At 38.7% G+C, this 20,166-nt stretch overlaps 2 protein-coding genes across 2 annotated transcripts; one reads left to right on the plus strand and one right to left on the minus strand.

The window, feature by feature from the left end:
• Positions 1-980: 980 nt before the first annotated feature.
• On the minus strand, positions 981-6,842 carry alg10 (ALG10 alpha-1,2-mannosyltransferase). The gene is made up of 3 exons (XM_023291738.3): positions 6,499-6,842; positions 4,644-4,841; positions 981-4,563 (listed from the first exon to the last, which is right to left on the minus strand). The coding sequence occupies exons 1-3, from the start codon at positions 6,661-6,663 to the stop codon at positions 3,502-3,504; spliced, it is 1,425 nt and encodes a 474-aa protein (XP_023147506.2). The 5' UTR covers positions 6,664-6,842; the 3' UTR covers positions 981-3,501.
• A 229-nt stretch (positions 6,843-7,071) lies between these two features.
• On the plus strand, positions 7,072-10,949 carry tprkb (Tp53rk binding protein). Its single transcript, XM_023291739.3, has 4 exons — positions 7,072-7,325; positions 7,562-7,684; positions 8,840-9,016; positions 9,920-10,949. Exons 1-4 carry the CDS (start codon positions 7,185-7,187, stop codon positions 10,004-10,006), a joined length of 528 nt encoding a protein of 175 aa, XP_023147507.1. The 5' UTR covers positions 7,072-7,184; the 3' UTR covers positions 10,007-10,949.
• Positions 10,950-20,166: the final 9,217 nt, after the last annotated feature.

Raw genomic sequence — 20,166 nt, forward strand, 5'->3', positions numbered from 1 at the left:
CTCAGTTTCTAAAGAAATCAGTAGGAATGGTGGAGGTTAATTTGATGTGTGGATATCCAAGAATGCTTTCAGAGAGAAGTGCTTGTAGAATTGCAAGAAAGGCAAAACAAAAAAGTTTGGATACAGAAGACCTTCAGGGAGTTTTTAAAAAAATTTGGAACGGTGGTGAACTGACCCAACATTAGCATTATGGATAAACAATCAGAGGAAAACCTTTCCTGTGTCCTCGTCACAAAATTCAGTTTGCAAATGAGCGTCTAAACAGGCCTCAGGCATTTCTGAAATGAGTCCTGTGCACTGATGAAGTTGGAAAATAACTTTTTGGAGAGAAAAGGGTGAAGAATTTATTGAACCGTTTAGGACAGGAGTGGGTGCATCACGCTTTGGGCTTGATTCAGTTAAATAGCAGCTAATTCTGGAACAAAACATCTGCCAAAGGAGATAATTTAGGATAATGATCCTAAATGCACCTCTCAATCCACAATTCAATTCAATTCAATTCAATTCAATTTTATTTATATAGCGCCAATTACAGTCAAATTGTCCACAGAGGACAACATCAAGAGCATTAAACATTACTGACAATTAGTGCAAGTGCAAACCCAGTTTATGCAAGAGGGCCCAAGAAACTTCCAGAACTACAAGATTTTGCAGGAAGAAAAGGCAAAAACCTCCCAAAGGTAAACTTTAAAACCCTAAACTGCTACCAGAAGCTTTTATAAGCTGTGATATTTGCCCAAGGTGGTGTTACTGAGTGCAGACGTTGGCTTTGGGCCATTTAGTTTTTAATTCTGAAACTTTTTAAGCAAGACTCATTTTTCATTGTTGTCTTTTACATTTAAATGTTGAAATCATTTTTAACTTTATATATTTTTTTAGAAATCTGTTCACCTTTTGCTCACTTTACGCTTTACTTTAACAGAAATTTGGACCCAAAATTGTGCATATCATTGGTTACTTGCCACAACTGGTCTATAGACTTAATTGAAAACATTTTATTCCAAGGTTGTATCAACATGGAGCAGCAAACATACAGCTGGATGGAAAGTGGGACACAAGACCACATAAAAAGCAACAGAACTGGATGTAATTCAGACATATTTGATGCAAGAACAAAGTCTAAAATTATAAACTACACAAATTTTGATGTAGATTTATCTCAGCTTCATCGCTTAAACTCACAAACCAAGGCAACTAGAGTTTAATGGGGTTTGAGATCTGCTTCATCATTACACCTCAGGCAACAGAGCAGGAAAATAACAGTGAAATTAATCATACACACACAAAAAAACACAATCCTTCAGATGAGGGAGCATACAGAAGGCCAGAAGTGCATCACAAAGTACAGAAGTAAACTTCACAAACAAAAACGTCTAAATTAACAATGAAAATCTCCTCCAATGGATCCGTATGGCTTCGTCAAAGTAGAAATGCAAAACGGATGTAGATCTACAAATGGTCCAATTGTAATAAAGTCAAACGTGTCCATCAGTGTTCTTCAATGGCAAAAAAAAAATCATCAGAAACTTCATGTCAGTCATCCGTCAACCTTACCGTACAATAAAAGTTCAGAGCGATATGGCTATTTTGGTCTCTTTAATCATATTTACAGCTTGTTCAACAGTTGTATCCACAAAATGGGTTTTGTAGGATTTCATTTTTACATTTAAAGTAAGAAAAGTTCTGCCTCACACTTAATTCACAGAATGTGTCAAAATTACATTTAGGTAGAAACAAGTTTTATATACAGTAAATTCTCTTCAAAACAAATCAATGTGATTGGGAGCAGTACCAGTGATTTTACATTGCTGATACCAACACTAAACTGTCACTATTTATGATTAAAGACTCCCTCCAGTGAGTTTTCATTTTTTTTAAGTTGTGCTAGAAGACAAATTATAATTCTTCTGCAGAATCGGTTTCCAGTTTGAGCAAGTTTGGCTTCATAAATAATACAAAAGGAGGCAACGGTGTGGAGTCACATTAAAGCCATTTTAAGTCAGGAAGGTTATTATTTTAATGGAAAAACTTCTAATTATGTAACTATGATACACAAATATGAGTTATTAGGGGTTTAATCAACAACCAGAGAGGGACTTTAGATTAATATTCTTGTCATTTTCACATAATTGATAACTGATTTAAGGTAAACAGGCAGGACTTGTTCAGGGTTCATAGCCTTTGTCAAGAAACTTAACTCAAACCTAAACATTTTTAACATCTCTTACAAAGTTTTAAATTTCTATCTTTGACACATTAACTAGAAATATTGACCCTGTGTGTAAGTTATAGCAATCCCTAATAGGGGTCGACCAATATGGCTTGTCAAGGCTGATTTTGATTACTAATAATCAAGGAGACTGATGACTAGTATTTCGACTTGATAGACATTGGCAGTAACAATGAAAATTTGGAATAACAAAAGTTGCCGATGCATCAGTTCAAAGCTAACACGTTTTTAAATGAACCCTCTTTACCCCAAGCTGTCTCTGGGTAATGTTGCCCCATTTTTACTCACTGTGGGGTCATTTTTTTTACTGCAATATAAAGTCCAGCATCTCTGTGGAAACAGAACAACCATGGCAAGAAGTTGACAGAACTGAAAAACCTCTTCTGTGCAGTTATAATGCCATAAATCCTGAAAAAAAATACATTTTATTTCTTTGATTATTTTTACAGAAATTGGAAAAAACCTGGAATCAACATTTACAAGTACCCCCAAATGTTACAAATACTAGAAAATAATTTAAGAGTCTACATACTACATATATTTTCCTATTTACATTTTGAATTTGTCTCTTATCTGTTCTGTGTAAACACTACCTGCAGTTCAACCAAATGTCCCTGAATAGTTGTCATGTGATTTATTTTTGTCGCCAAGTCAGTCATGGCTTCATGGTTGCACTGAGGAGCTCAGAGTTTAGACTTTTTTTTTTTTTTTTTTTTTTTTTTTTTTTAAAAACAATTTGGTTAGAGCAAACATCTTCTTTTTGGCAAATTCTTAAATAAAACATGTAGAATAATCTGATTTTGATATCATCACAATTTTAAGCTTAAATTTGGTAGATTTTTTTGATGTAACAACGCCTCACGTAGAGGGTTCAAGCTTTGATGGAAAGTCTAAAACGAAACGATTCTTTAGGTTTTTACAGTTTCTTGCTCTCCCAGATGATGTACTATTTGTGATTTTTTTTTTTTCCATAACCTGACTGTCAAACCCAACAGGAGGTTTTGGAGTTCAGAAGATTAATTTATTTTATCAAGAAGGATAATTATAATTGACAAAATGCTGAATATTGGATCAGACAATCGGTTGACCCCTCAGTATTACACCAACAACATTTTATTACACTGCACAAAAATGATGGAAATATTTACAAGTGCCATTTTTGTTTGATATAACACAGGCTTTGTTTTGTTTTCTGAATTGTCACATGTATTGGTTATCTGTAAGGTGGCAGACAGAAGTTCCTTAAATAAAAAAAAAAAATCCTCCGTTCTTCACCACATGAACCTTTGCGTGGCTGTGGTGTCTGGCCAGTGGAAGGTTATAGTAATGAAGATATAAATGGTGGCAGCGTTTACAGCCGTGTACAGCAGGAACTCGACAACGAGTCTGGGAAGAGAGGGGAGAGGCATGTGGAGGCGGTACATCAGATAGGGGACGATGAAGTACCTGAACTCCAGGAGCTTCTGGGGCACCGTGGCGGCCAGGAGGCACGCCAGGAAAGCTAAGCTCCAGAAGAGCGAGCGTGACTTGAAGGAGTCCAGGAAATTCCACCCGGCGAAGACGTACACGGGGACGAGGAGGAAACGCACCAGCTCGTGTCTCTGGAAGAGTTTTCTCCACACGTAGAAGGGGAAATGGCGGTTATCTGCCAGGAGGTACTTGTGCACGAAGGTGAACTTCCAAACCAGGAGCAAACAGACGGCGGTGACGAAGAGGAAGAACAAGGGTTGTTTTTTCAGAGCCTGCAGGAAGCGGAGGACTCGGTGGTAACACAGCGAGACGGGGAGGGAAAAGAAAAGGGAGAAGGAGAAGAAATAGAAGAGCTGAGGGAAGTTGAGGCAGGCCTCGTGGCTCGTCCTGTCGCCGACTACAATCCCATCATTCAGCACCACGAACGCCAGGAAACCAACACCGACCGCTGCGTAAGGCCAAGCCACCAGCAGCACGGCTTTCACATGACCAGGGGAGGTGAGGAACTCCACGGTGAAGAGGATTATCTTCTTCGCTCCACTAAACGACAGAGGAACCTGCGACGGCGGCGACTTTTCGTCCCTCTTTTTCGTGTGCTCCACCCTCCAGGCCTCGTCCATCTTGGCGGCCACCAGAGTTGCCGCACAAAAGGCGACCCAGATGATGTTGGTCTGGCGGAAGAACACGGAGCAGACGCCGAGGAGCGCAGCGGCCTTGTGGCAGCCATAGAGCGTCATGAGGTAGGTGAAGAGGATGAAGAAAGTAGATCCGGCGTCGGTGTAGTAGAGGAAGTTGAAGAAGTAGAGCACGGGGAAGGTGGACAGAGACAACGCTGACAGGACCCGACGTGAGGTTGTTCGTGTCTAGAAGAGAAGTAACGTGACATCAGAAAAAAGGAAAACTATAATAAAAAGGGATCATTATCGTCGTCATCCCGTCTTACCTTCTCCCTGAGGTGCAACTTGCAGATGAGCAGGTAGATCAAGTAAAGGTTGCCGCAGTTGAAGAGCAGATTGATGAAGCGCAGCATGGCAGTGGAACAAACCACTTTGCCGGTCAGGTCAGCGAGCCACACCACAGGCTTGATGACTCCCACGGAGGCGAGGTAAAGGCCTGGGAGGGTGGTGATCATCGGGTCCCACTGCACAAGTTACAACCAAGTAAAAGAGACATTAAAATGTTTTATACATGAAGACAAGTTTTCTTTCTGTGTGGAAAAAAATGTATGACGTCTTCTGTAGCTCAAAAGATGTCTTTAGGCTACTCTGGATTGCAAAACATGAATCTTTATCAGGAGGAAGTGCTGAATGAAACACACTGTACAAGCTGCATCGTGGGAAATGGATAATCCGGCTTTGTGTTGGAGCTTTTGTTGGGACTTGACCGATACTAGTAAGTCAAAATTCTTTATATTTCAATATATTGTGACCCTTCACTATCCTCTTTATATAAACAAAAAATCAGACTAACTGGTGTTCAGAGGTTCAGGAATCCAGCAATTATAAGGTTGTGTATGTGTCTGTTATTCAGCTCATAATTGCAATGCTTACGAGCATAATAACTCAATAGCTCCATCTGTTGGCAGGGATGCTGTGGTGCATCGTGGTTTCTCTTTGGTAAACGTACTGGACATTCATTAGGCTTATGAGTAATCACTTTCATTGTAGAGTTACAGTGACTAATCAATGTGTTGTAAACTATTAAATTACTTACAAAGTATTTTCAAAACTGATTGTAATTGTTTGGGCTTAAAAAATAAGGAAAAATCCTGTTATTCTAGCGTCTTCACAGTCCCACATGGTGAAAAATCCCTTTTAAAAATTGTTTTGCATCTCTTGGAAATGTAAAATAAACACAATGAGAATATGAAGACAATTGCTTCTGCTAGTCGATGCTATACTAACACTACATGCTAACCAGTAGTCACTTTCAGCTCATTTCCCAGCTGCCAAACTGCACCGCAAAACTATATATAACCACAACATTGTATACACAAGTTAAAAACGACTGCGCTGTGAATCCTGTGAAACTAAGCTGTAAATTTCCCCAGTGAGGGATCACTAAAGTTTATCTTATCGTAATTCAGTTGTATTTCCATGTAACATGAAAGCTCAGGCAGAAAGTCCTGGTCTCACACACTCATTCATGACTGTGTCGGCTGCTGTGCAATTAGTTGTTTTCCTCTGCCCTTTAACAACAGATAGTGTTTTCTTCCTGAAGGGGGTGTGGACAGCAGCTGCTCAGCTACATTTAAAGCTACAGAAACCAAAACAGCCTTTTTAGGACAGGATGTAAACCAGGAGGAATACAGTCATGGGGAAATAAACCATCTTTGCAGTATTTTCATCTGAAAAAAAAACACCTGTAAGGCTTTAAACTATTTGCTGAAAAGTGGCACAGTATGGGACCTTTAAACATGCAGTTGTAGCAATTTTATTTTAAACCCATTTATTTTTGGTTGGTTCTTTACATGTATTCTTATGTATAGTGTGTTATGTATATGCATGCCATTAGTAATGTAAGGTTTACGGGATTACAAAGAGCTTTAAAGAGGAAATAAAACTCTTTTGATCCTTTAAGCTCCACTTTACTACAAACTGACTTGTTCTTGTTAGAGCTGGGCTACGTGAAATACACGACCCTTTACTAATGCCACTCTATATGTCCAACATGGAGATTAAAACCCCTCCAAGCTGCTACATAGTTTAGTTTCATGACAAAAGCTGCGCTGTTAGCTAACCCTAATCCGCCTAACAATGACAGACTCCCTTTCATGGCTATCGAGAAACCCACTTTACCTCGTTGAACTTCCCGTGACAGTATTTCTGAGCCTGGGGAACGTGAAAAATCTCGTCCATGTACGGCTCCCTCTGCTCCCGGGTAACTTTAGAGAACAGCAGGCAGGAAATCAGGAAGTTGGTGCTGCAGAGAGCAGTGAAGATGTAGCCTTCAAATTTCTCCATGTTTGACGAGGAAAAAACACGACGTCAAGTGAACTCAGTCCAAAACTAGCTGTCGTGTTGTTGTGTATCACGCATAGCGGTTAAATTTCCGCAATTAAATAACCAAACAACCTCAATTCGGAGAGAAACTGGCTGCAGTCTGTTCTGTGTAGCTAAACGGAAGAGATTTGATATTTGACAGCTGGCGGTGCGCTTTGTAAAGTCGCTCGGAACGAAACTCTATCCAAGTATTGTTTCCGGGGTTGTGCTAAGAACTTTAGCCTCGTATTTCTACCAAAAAACTAATTGCCTTAAGATACATATGAATTACTGTAGAATGACCGATTGTGAAATGTCGTTTTAAAAATATTTGATAAAATAAAAAAATGTTTTCTGTATTTTTCCCCACGAAGGGCATTTCCTGTCAAGCGGTGTCACACTGTTATGGTTCCCCCGCCGTGTGCAGACTTCACGTGAAGCACGCCGCTAACTGCCAGTCTGTTTTGTAATTTTCTCAATTTTTTCAGCTTAAAATTTTCAACATGGATCACACACAAGACCTAGAGCTTTTCCCCGGCCGCAGAGTGACTCAAATGCTTTTCAAAGAAGTAAAAAATGCGACAGAGTTGCGACAAAGCGCTGTCGATGGTCAAATAAGTGGTGCCTTGATCAACCCAACAATGGTGAGCAGCTTTTTTCGTCGTGTTTAGCTACCTTATATGAAAAAAATGCTCTATGTTTGTTTACTTTGCAGCTATCGGCTAACACCGGCGAGATTTTCCTTTCAAAACCACATGAGTAGTAACAGAAAATCTCTAACTGCTCAGGTCTTTCATTCAAGCAATGTAGTAAATGGAGTATAAGGAGGAAAAAGGGATGTGACTTACTTTACATTAACAGATTTTGTTTTTATTTTCAGCTGGTGGATCCTTTACAAGTGCTGGTAGCTGCCAATAAAGCCGTTCATTTACAGACAATAGGAAAAATGAAGACCAGAAGTCTCTACTCAGAGATCATCTTCAACCTGTCGCCTACTAATAATGTAAGTGATATTATTAGATGCTACACTGTTTTGGTTTTTATCTCTGCTTTTTAAAAGAACTTCCTTAGTCACCTTAGGCAAATACACATCACATACAACTCGCATTACCTTTTGTGTCCAACAAGGTTCGATCTTAGGTCCAATTTTATTTTATATTGATGTGCTTCCACTTTGATTCTGAACATTATCCGACATCACCGTGCATCTATTCATTGCTTTTCACACTGGAAATTAATGACTTAAGCACTCTATTTTTGTAATAAATTCTATACTAATAAATTCAGATTGATTGTGTACTAGATTTAAAACATGTGATGGATCATTACCACATGAGATGCCATCAAAATACTGTACTTTCTAATACAAGGATAAAAACTTAAGGATACAAATTGCTTTATATATGTATTTATTATATTATTTAAATGGAATGGTAGAGTGCTCTGACTGTGGGAAGTTACATAATAAAGTAATAATAGAATTCCAGGAGGAAAACAAACTGTCTTTGAGACTGAAGTCAGTATGACTTAAAATCAACATCTAAGTATTGACCAGCAACCAAAGTAAATAAAGTAATAATTATAATAATAAATAAACCCTGGGTCTGGTGTGCTTGATCATGCATATCTTAAATTACAGAGATTAGATTTAGATCTATTAACTGTTGAGTCCTAACGCAGATCACACACAGATATACCTTCTCCTGGGACCTGGTGGTCCAAAACGCCTCAGTGCTGTTTTAGATTGTTTCAGTGGTTTCAACGGACAAAATTTTTCTTCAGTTCAGAATCAGAAATCCCATTATTCAGTCCTGCAAACGGTACCAGTCTCGCTGAGAGCAGTCCTGGTCTCTTGTCTGCTAATGTGAAGGTTGTTGCCAGGATCTTAGTAGCTAAGCTTTGAATCACACATCATAAATTATGTCCAATCCTGCCTTCTTAAAAGCCATCTCAAGAACTAGAGTATTAATTTATTTTTTCTGACTTTATCTTTCTCTTAAACCTTCAGTTATGTTCTGAAAATATTAAGACTTTATTTTAGAAATATTGGGTTTCATCGCTGTCTTGCTTTAATGTTAATTTGTGCGTTTAACTGTCTCCGGGTAGAAGGTGACAACAGATGTACAGGGAAACTTTTCGCATTCCTTCACTAATACAGATCTCAGAGGCCTTCAAACGATTTGGGATCTCGGATGGCGATGAGTCCGTCATGGTGGTTGTCGTTCACAAGAAAGACGAGGTGCAGCTTCTGTCAGACATCACAGCCAGAGTGGACGGACGGCAGGTTCCAGTGGAGGATGTTTCCTCATTGTCAGACCCTGCAAAGATCAAAAAGGTTTCTAACTTCTGCTTTCATTCATGTCTCTCATTCCATATAACGTGAATATTAAACAAATATTAAACTGAGATGTTTAAGATACAGGTTGAATAATACAGTTCCGTTGACCCAATTCATTTTGCATTCATTCAAATCTTTATTTAAATATTGAGGAATTATTGATGACAAGCCCTCATTTACAATGATGTCGAGAGTACAGCCAATGGGATTAAAAAGGCAACAATCAAAGAGACAATAAAGAAAGGAGCACGGTTAGAAACTGTCACATTCAGAACCAGTATAGTCAGTGATCGTGGATTTCAACTGCACAAAGCTTTAATGTTTTCTGCAAGATGTTCCAACTTTCTGCGGCTGAAAAGCTAAAGGCATTTTTACCACCTGCAATGTACGTACATGTTAGCAAAGCGTTAGCCAGCTGCTTGAGTGAGTTGAATAGTTATTTTGGGGTGAATTTAACAAGGAAGTTATGTGTTGTGGCATCTTGCCCATCAGTGATTTTATATATAAGCAGAAGCCAATGCTTGTTTTTGTACGGTAAGCAGTAATGAGTGGAATAGCAGGTAATAAATCTGAGGATGCAGTGATAAACTGAATCTAAAGCTTTCAGAGTGGGGGTAGATTATACTCCATAATCTAGGGGCAGACAAAAAGACTGCTTTGATTATTTGCTGTCTACAGAATATAGGACAAGTGGCTCTGTGTCTGTAAAAGTCTAATTTTCTGCAGTAGCTTACAAACTCATGTTTAAATATGAGTTAATTAAAATGTGAGCTTTTGGTCCAGATAGATTATATTCAGAGACTCTCTCAATGTTCAGTTGTTTACACTTTCTACAGCGCGTGTTGGATTTTGGCAGTATGCTCACAAATCATGTTCCCATTTTTTCTGTCTCCATAACAGCTGTACAAAATCGCTCCTCAGGAGGAGAAATGTGGGAATCTGCTCGATGCAGTTGTGTGCAGAATGGCCACCAAGGACGTCATGTAGCCCCATCAAATATAATGATAGAAGACCAACACATTCTAAGGGAAGGCTTGCAGTATTTTTGTCAAATGGGACATTAAGAATGGTTTCTCTGTTTTTTAATACTCTTAAGTTCAAAGACAAATGCAAATATTGTCCATCTTGCACTCAAATCTGTACGCTAGAAGTGATGCTTTATATACACTGAGCTCCCAGCTGAGCAAAATATATCTTATTTTTCATAAGTCTTTGCATGAACTTGTCATTGTTTCTTCTCATTTTATGTGTTTAAAAAAAAAAAATAAAAAAATAAATAAATAAATTTTTTTGTCGTGGTAAGACTTTTACACATGCAGAAAAACTTTGGAGGCAGTCAGGGAAGTTCCTGCAGAGTTCCGACAGCAACTTTTCATGTTTGTCATCCTTTGATCTTTTTCTGTGACAGTTACTTTTGGCTGTGAAAGCTGAAGGTGGGCTCTCAGCTTTTTGACAGTAGGGGGACAGTGATGTAAAGCTGGTTTCATGCCAGCAGTGTTGAATGATGAATTCAAAGTGCTTTGGGCCAAATATTTTCGAGCTCTCCGAAGGATTAAAAAAAAAAAAAAAAAAAAAAAAAAAAAAACTCCCACATCCACAGCACTGACATGAAAGATCTCAAATGAAGTCAAACACTGTCAGCCTCAGAAGACAAGAATGATAAATGTATCAGTTGTCTAAAACATTTGACTTTGGACGGGTATCTGCTACAGCTTTGTTCTTTCAAATCACTTTAAATGAGCCGTTTTTCATCTCAACTTTAATGAATGTTAACATTTGAAAGTAGAAAATGTCAGAGTATCGTGCAACTTTGATGTTTACTTTCATTCTTGACAGACTCATTGTTTCAGTTGATTTTATTCTGCATATTCAGTATAATCAAGGGAATAATAAAATAATCCAGAGGCTGCATACACTGGAGAAAAGTACACCGAAGTTGGATCTGCTTGATTTGTTGCACTTTTACAGCTTTTTACGAGAGTCTAGTCATAAAAAAAATAGTGACATTTCACATCCTAGTTCAGAGATACATTTATTCCATCATGATCCATCTCCACATTCACATTAGAAAAGCTGAGGGCTGTACTACGAAGCAACATAGCCAGGCTTTCTTTGTGTTAGCTGGCTCAACAAAACCTAAAACTCCAATAATAATCCATTATGCACATCATGGCAAGGGTTATGAACTTTCTTTGTTCACCAGATTTTCTTCTGAAATATCCATTTTTGCGCAAAATGGATTGATAGTGTGCCGCCTACTTTAGTCAAGTAGAACAGTTTGTTATGACAGAGAGCTATGAAGAATGTTTAATTTGTTATGGTAAGAAAGCGCCTTTATAGCGAATAATGTTTTTAAAATTTTATTTTATTTATTTAACATTTATTTTACCAGGAAGTCCCTTGACATTAAAAATCTCTTTTCTGAGGGGGACCTCGGAATTGTCTTAATTGTTTTTATATACTTATACTATACATTTTACATTGTCTGAATTGGTGTGCTGTCTTGGCCAGGTCTCCCTCGGAAAAGAGATTTTTAATCTCAAGGGACTTTGTGGTAAAACAAAGTTTAAACAAAAAAAAATAAATACAGTGTTAATGGAGAGGTAACACTTTTAATAGCTGAAAAAGATACTCTGAAAGTTAATTTCTAACACTACATTGCAGTGTTAAGCAAAAGTGACACTAGTTAGTGTTACCTGGTGTTAAATTTTAACTCCAAAAGTACAAACTCTCCAAAAAGAGTTAAATTAACACTCTGTGGAACAGACCCAATATAGACAACTTAGAAGTGTTAAGATTAACTGAGTTAATCTGAGTATCCTGACTTTGCTTTATTTTGACCAGTATATTAGGCTGTGTTATAATTTCACTGATGATATATATATATATATATATATATATATATATATATATATATATATATATATATATATATATATATATATATATATATATTAAAAAATTATTTTTTTTTTTTTTAGAATTATTAAGAGACTTTTTCAGGATGAGGATCAATCTGAATTTAGGAGAAAGCACTACCACTGATGTTGTCACAGTCAGTCATTTGTGTGCAGAAACTCCAGGGGGAGACTGCCACCTGAATGCAGCGCAGCGATGCGAGTTGAAATCTTGATTAAAAACTTCCACCCAGGTCTTTCCTGGAGGGATCCCACTTGTGACAATAGACCTTTTTACTGACTGGCCCTCATAATATGTACTGGCCAATGTCAGACATGGAAAGCACAACAACAGAATCTAAGAAACTTTGGCAGCCTTCATTTATTAAAGTATGAATTTCAAATCATTTCTACATCTTGACAAGTTGTTTTGATCATAAAGCAAAATCCTATATTGTTGACTTGTAGATACACTGTGATGTGTAAGTTGTAATGCACTTGTGTGAATGATAAATGAGCTATAATAATGTTGAAATTGCCTTTAAAACTTTTCTTGCAAATTTCAGCTTTTTCATAATGTTTTGTCAAAATAGTTTTCATTCGTGGAAACATTTTGACAATGTACTACTTGCACTTTTTTGCACTGAAGCAATGGGGGAAAATTTTGGAGATGTTGTTGTTTCTAGTTTATTCTGCTATTGTTTGACTGGTCCAGCCCACTTGAGATCAAGTTGGCCCCTAAACTAAAGTGAGTTTGACACCCTGGCCTGATCTCGATCGTGTTTGATGCTCTCTGAAGCCTACATGTTGAAACAGCGCGATCTATCGGCAGCAGGGAGGTCGGAGTTCTGCTCAGCTGCTGTTTTGCTCACATGGCCTTCATATGTGTGCAAGCAACTCATTTACAATTCAATATTCAGCATCTTCATTTACATGGATGGACTAACAGTGGCTTTAATGCGTTTCAGAGAATCCTCAAAGTCTCTCATCTTCATCTTACGCATCTCACTAACAGCCATCCTAGGGACTTGCTCATTCCCCAACTCTCGAACTGCTCCAAGCGCAGCATCTTTGACTAACCATGTCACATCGCTCCCTCACTATCCTGCAGTCTCCTTTGCTACACGAGACAGCTGATTTTTGCTCAGTGGATCATGCAAATAATGCTTCGTGCGCTCTTTGCTTTCCACACCTGACACTTGAAAACAATTCCGTGTCTAAGCGGTGTTGCTTCATGTTCGAAGAATTACTTGACATTCATGAAATGAATACTTGAAATGGTCACTCAGTTGGACCTATTGTCTGTCTCGTTGCTCAAACAGTTCAAATGGTGTATTTCTGCGTTCCAGGGGGGTAGATGGGTAATCGTTAATTGATGTGTCAGACGTGAATGACAAATCTATCGGCAGCTTGAAGTGGACGTGAACACGCTATTTTCACCTGATGAGAAGCTCACTTTCCACGCCTTGCATCCTTCTTCTCTCTGTAGCCGAGCGGTTAGCGATTCGCGCTTGCAATCATGAGATCAACGGTTTGACACCTGTTGAGCACGAGAAGATAAAGGCGGGGAGTTGCTTTCATTTCGACAGCGTGTTACCAGAAGGTCATTTTCTATTTTTGTTGGTGCAAAAGCAATTTATTGTTAGAATTAAGACTTTTAATCACGAAAATTTTTCAGTCAGAGCATTTCAGGATCTTCAGACAAACAAGCTCACCCACCCAAGTTAATTCGTGTGGTTCGCTCATTCGTTTTTCCATTTCAAAATAAAATGAGAAAAAACAAATAATCGCTTTGTTTTTTTTGTTTTATCGTTTGAAATGTAAATTCGAAAAACAAAAAGTAGAGAAAGAAAAAAACGCTGTGTTTTTACAAATTTTAAGGTTTAAACAAAAGAAAAAGCCTTTTCCGGAAATCAAAGTCATAACTTGTGGCGACTTCACTTCACTTTTTTTGTCCCAAACTCTGCACGACATACGTTGAAAACAGCGAAGACATGTTTGTCTTATTTAGAGGGAGTAGACGCATCACACTGTGAGCTCATGATCACAGTATGAACAAAATTGCTTTAATATTCCAAGTAGGTGTTTTTAAGTATTAAATTGTGAAGAACTCGGGCGATTCCGACTTGTTCCAGTTTAATCAGGTGAACTGGTGATAGTTTCTGTCTCCAGATTTTATTTATTTTGTTTATTTTTGTGTGTTGACCAGAGAAGAGAGTTAGCAATCAGTGAATATTAGCTTTAATGTGAATTAGCGATGCTAACCGAGCTAGCTGACAAGTCCTGATTAGCAGGTAATGTAGCATAGAGCTAACGATGTTTGTGTTGTTTCCTGTCAGGAGCTGAAGTGTGTTGTGTTCCTGTAGTGTGTTTCATTAAGTTCATAAAACTGTGGCTGGTTGACGTTAATGTAACGTTCAGGAAACTTGTTCTAGTTGTCTGTAATAAGCTTTAATTTGACACTAAAACAGACTCTGATAGTTTTAAATGACATCAGTTTCATGAATTTGTTGAAAATTGTCTCATTTGTTGTTGTGATGTTGCTGCTGATTCATTAAAATCAGATGATCCGTGTTGAAGAAATGTTTAGTTCTAGTATCAGAAATATAAGAAGGAAAATGGAAGTTTAGTTCTGCTACGCCAAAGATTTCAGGAATAAAATAACTAAATGAGTCTTTATGGCTCAAACTTTATTTTACAATAATGAAATAATGACACATGATAAAAATATAAATGGCAGAGAAAACCTGAAAGAATAATTTCCTGAAAAGTCTGTGAAGGAAAAGCAGCTTTTTATCCTGAAAGATCAGAATCAGCTCCAACATCTGCATCTGACAGCATCAAGTCAACCAAAAAGACATAGTATAGCATGTCGCCCAAAAACTGTCATAGTATAGCATGTCGCTCTAAAAACGTCATAGTATAGCATGTCACTCTGCAAACGTCATAGTATAGCATGTCGCTCTGAAAAAGCATCATCGTATAGCATGTCGTCCATAAAACATCATAGTATAGCATGTCGTCCAAAAAATGTCATAGTATAGCATGTCATCCAAAAAACATCATCGTATAGCATGTCGTGCAAAAAATGTCATAGTATAGCATGTCCCTCTGCAAACGTCATAGTATGGCAAGTCGCTCCAAAAAAACATCATCGTATAGCATGTCGTCCATAAAACGTCATAGTATAGCATGTCGTCCAAAATACGTCATAGTATAGCATGTCGTCCAAAAAACATCATTGTATAGCTTGTCGCTCTAAAAACATCATAGTATAGCCTTTGGTCCAAAAAACGTCATAGTATAGCATGTCGCTCTGCAAACATCATAGTATAGCATGTCGCTCTAAAGTAGGGCTGCCACAAACGACGCGTCGACTAATCGCCTGAGCACGATATGTCATCAAAAGCGGAAGTGAGCGCGCAATGCAACAGAAATCACCGTCCGAGTGGAGCGCGGAACACGCATGGACATCCGCGCTGTATCGTGCATATATAGTATATGCATATATTATATACGCACAATACAGCGTGGACATCCGCGTTTACGATACAGCGCGGACATCCGCGCCGCATCGTGCATATACTATATATGCACGATACAGCGCGGATGTCCATGCGTGTTCCGCGCTCCACTAGGACGGTGATTTCTGTTGCATTGCGCGCTCACTTCCGCTTTTGATGACGTATCGTGCTCAGGCGATTCGTCGACGCGTCGTTTGTGGCAGCCCTACTCTAAAGAAACATCATCGTATAGCATGTCGTCCAAAAACGTCATAGTATAGCATGTCGTCCAAAAAACGTCATAGTATAGCATGTCGTCCAAGAAACCTAATAGTACAGCATGTTGCTCTAAAAACGTCATAGTATAGCATGTCACTCTGCAAACGTCATAGTATAGCATGTCGCTCTAAAAAAACATCATCGTAAAGCATGTCGTCCATAAAACGTCATAGTATAGCATGTCGTCCAAAAAAAGTCATAGTATAGCATGTCGTCCAATAAACCTCATAGTATAGTATAGCATTTCGTCCAAAAGACATCATAGTATAGCATGTCGTCCTAAAAAAGTCGTAGTATAGCATGTTGCCCAAAAAACGTCATAGTATAGCATGTCGTTCAACAAACATCATAGTATAGCATGTCGCTCAAAAAACATCAGAGTATAACTTTTAGTCCACAAAACGTCATAGCATAGCACGTCGCTCTAAAAACGTCAGAGTATAGCATGTCGTTCAACAAACATCATAGTATAGCAGGTCACTCAAAAAACGTCAGAGTATAACTTTTAGTCCACAAAACGCTGTTTTGTCCCGGCTGTCTGAAGTAGGTGAGGAGCAACACAAACACAGTCCAAACGCTGGTTTCCAGAGGATTAGACGAGTATTTATTTGAAAGAGTAAGTTTACAACAACACAACATGTGAGGGGGTTAAAAGCAAATGGGTGTTAGTAAAATAAAAATAAATAAACAGAACTAAAAGTGAACTTCACGTTGACATTGATGGGCATTCCAACCAGGAACAAAGTAAAAGATAATCAATACGAAAAAAACCTCTTCCTGTTCACCTCTTAAAACCCAAAAACACACCACAGTACCACCCTAAACTAAAACTACCAATGGGTTTCCCTGTTTTCCTTTGTGAACAATTCAAAGGTCCCTCTCCAGCTCCCCACACATCCACCAACCACTGGAACACATCTCCAAAGTTCTGCCAGGCCAGCTCAGCTTCCCCTCAGAAGAAGTGCCGCCACCTGCCAGATGAAGGAGCCTTTTGAGAGGCAGCTGGCATCGTGATTGGACTGTACTTTGGTCTGTTCCAATCCAGCTTCAGCTCCAGAGACGGCAGGCGGGACGAGTCAACGGAGGCCGGGTGGACGAAGGCATGCAGCTGAGTACAATCCAGAAAACAACAGAGGAGGAGTGCAGCGGCCCAGAGCCAGAACAAACAGAGTATGTCTCTTAGAAAACATCATAGTATAGCCTTTGGTATGAAAAAACGCCATCATATACATCGTATATTGTACAAATAACAAGTCAAAGGAAAGAGACATACATTGTAGAATTGTAGTAATTGTGGGCTGACTGATTAACTGATTATCAGTATTTTATTTTTTACTGATTTACGGTAATGAATAAATTTAAAAATGGTGCTACTTTGGCTCTGAACCTTTATCTACCTGTGGTCGCTCTGTCTCCTGGAGTGATTTGATTGGTTATACGTCACGAATAAAACTCCTTTAACTTAACATCTGTAAACAAAACAAAAACGTATCAACAAAGTTTCCTGTTAGAGTTTGTGTTCTTCTACGTTTAACTCCAAGATTTTAAATACTTTCATTTACTGCAAATGAATATCTACTCCAAATGTCTCACTAATAATCATTATCAGCCTTAAAACCCACAAAACACCCCTCTATACTGGACCACACTTAGTACAGTCCGGTTCCCCCTTCTATAAATCTGCTTGGAATCTTCCACTTCCTGTTTGTCAAAGTGGCCTTCTACCTGGACAAGTTTTGTTGGAGCTCATGCAACAAACATTTTGGGTAACTGCACTTTAATATGGATGGATGACACTGAATTAGAGTCTGTTTTAATGAGACTGAGTTAAGATGTGGAGCTCTGTCATTAAATTGTAAATTATTTCTCAGAATTCACAGAGAAAAATCTGAAATGTTTGCTAGGTTAGCGTCCCACATGTTCTTTGTCTCAGCTAAAGCTAACTTTCTCCAACGTCTGGTTCTCTTGAGTTGCTTGTTGTTAAAATATCTTGCTAGAGGTGCTGAAGCACAGAAAGTCTGAGATGTTTGTTCAAAATAAGCTCATTCTCAAGTCTGATCTGAACTGTCCTTTTTTGTTTGAACGTTCCCTAAACTTAGGAGTTAATGAAAGAGCAGCACATCCAGACTCAGTCTCATTTATGTAGAGATTAAACTTCAGTGTCATTTATTGATGTTAAAGTGCAGTTTTTCAAATGTTTGTTGCACATGCTCCCGACCAAACCAGTCCAGGTGGAAGAGGATGTGAAGAGAAAGCTCCAGAGGATGAATATCACACATTTACATTGGAAATTACTGTCCTTTAATTAGACATTGTCGTGCAAAAGTTGGATTTCCCTTTGTTGAGTGCTTTGTTGATGTTGGTTTCTAAATGTTTTTTGACACTCGGCCCCAAAGACTAAAACCTTCTACGGCTCACAAGCTACAACAATTCACACATTATCAACTATCTTTCTGACTAAACTAAGATAAAAAGTGAATAACTGCCTGATTCCTGCATCATGAATGTAAATCTTTTTGGTTTTTATGACAGTAAACTGAATATATTTGGGTTTGACATTTTATAAACCAAAACAAGACATGAATTACTGGAGAAAATGATAGATTAATGGACAAAGACAATGTGTTTTCCAACATATATGGCTGAGTTACTCCAACATTACAAGATACATACAATTTAAATTCTATTTTATTTATATAACACCAGTTACAGGTCAAATTGTCTCAAGACACTTTATATTTTTTGTCATACTTAAAATATGACAAAGTAAGAAATTTAAAGCTCTTGACTAACCCAATTTATTATTTGGTTTTTAAGAGATTAATCGACAATTAAAATAACTTTCTCCACTAAAACTAATAAACATGAGGTCAAATAGAAGGAAGAGTTTTAAATACTGCAGTCCCACGAGGACAAGAATAAAATTTGTCAACAAAAAGTAAATCTGCTGGTGGATTCCATTAAAGTCCTAATAAATGATAATAAAGTGTGATACTAAAGGATTGTGGTGCTGAAAATGTCAAAGTAAAGATATGAAGTTGAACATCTGGATGGAGGGTGATAAAAGTTGACCTCCCTTCACTTCTCTGGAGCGACTCCATGGATTTTATGGATGGTGGTTAAAGACCTGCTCTTCTAGTGGTCTTCCTTCTAGTCGCTGTAAAAAGTCAGTACATCCTGGCCGACTTCAACACCTCTTCATGACAACTTGTTCTGCCTCCAACCTGGTGGAAACTCCAGAAACTCGGGAAAACCTGTCGAGACTCGAAGAACTCGTGGAGACTCGAAGAACTCGTGGAGACTCGAAAAACTCGTCGGGCGGGGGAAGGTGTGGTGGGCTGTGGGGGGAGTCAGGGCGGAGAGTAGGTGGGGAGGTGGGTGGCGGCCTCCCCCCTCTACTCCCCACCCACCTCCCCGCCTACTCTCCGCCCTGACTCCACCCAGACTCCGCCTTGGCTCCGCCCATGTGGTCACTTCAGGAACTACGATGCCAAAGGGACGACGAATTTATTTCTTTTCATCTGATCTGTAGCTCAGTGAGTTAAGGATTTGCCTGTGGAGCTGCAGGTCGCTGGTTCAAGACCAGACACTTCTTAAATGTTTTGAAAATCCTGACAAAGACAAAGAAAGAAAAAGGCCGGTGGCGGGACTTGAACCTGCGACCTTCCACTTGGGAGTCCGTCTTCTTACTCCCTGAGCTACTCGCTCAGATACTAATTCTTCGTTTTTTTGCACATTTATCATCTATTTTTTGTCGTTTTCGAGGTTTTTTTTAACTCAAGTCTCGACTCGACCGTTTTTCTCAGGAGGTTGGACTTCAGCCTTTGTGCTGGAGGGTGGAACCCTCAGTTCCAAGACCTTCCAAAGCCTCCACACCTCCCGAGTCCTCAGGACCTGAGCTTTCACACAGTCTGAGGGCTGAAATTTTCTAAGTCCCACAGTAGTTCTCTGTTAGTTTGAACCTTCAGACAGTCCAAGGACTGAAATCCTCTAAGTTCCTGAGTAGTTCTCTGTTAGTTTGAACCTTCAGACAGTCCAAGGACTGAAATCTTAAAAGTTTCTCAGTACTTCTCTGTTAGTTTGAACCTTCAGACAGTCTGAGGACTGAGATTTTAAAAGTTCCTGAGTACTTCTCTGTTAGTTTGAGCTTTCAGACAGTCTGAGGGCTGAAATCTTAAAAGTTTCTCAGTACTTCTCTGTTAGTTTGAACTTTCTGGTTAACAGAAGCCTTAAAACTTGTGACCATGAGTCTTGATTTCACATTTAGACCATCCATCTGAGTTCTTCTCAGACCTTCACCTGTGGTTTTTTTAGAAACCCTTAACAAACTTTGATTCTCTTCACTGAACATTAGTTTGTGGAGATCAGAAGGTAACATTAGTTTGATCAATGCCTTCAACTACTAGTAGACTTTATCTGGAAAGCAGTTTTCTGAAATGAGTTCTTAGTAAATCTGTCCACAATCAAA

The sequence above is a fragment of the Amphiprion ocellaris genome, chromosome 21 (assembly GCF_022539595.1).
Source record: "Amphiprion ocellaris isolate individual 3 ecotype Okinawa chromosome 21, ASM2253959v1, whole genome shotgun sequence".
Taxonomy (NCBI): Eukaryota; Metazoa; Chordata; class Actinopteri; family Pomacentridae; genus Amphiprion; species Amphiprion ocellaris.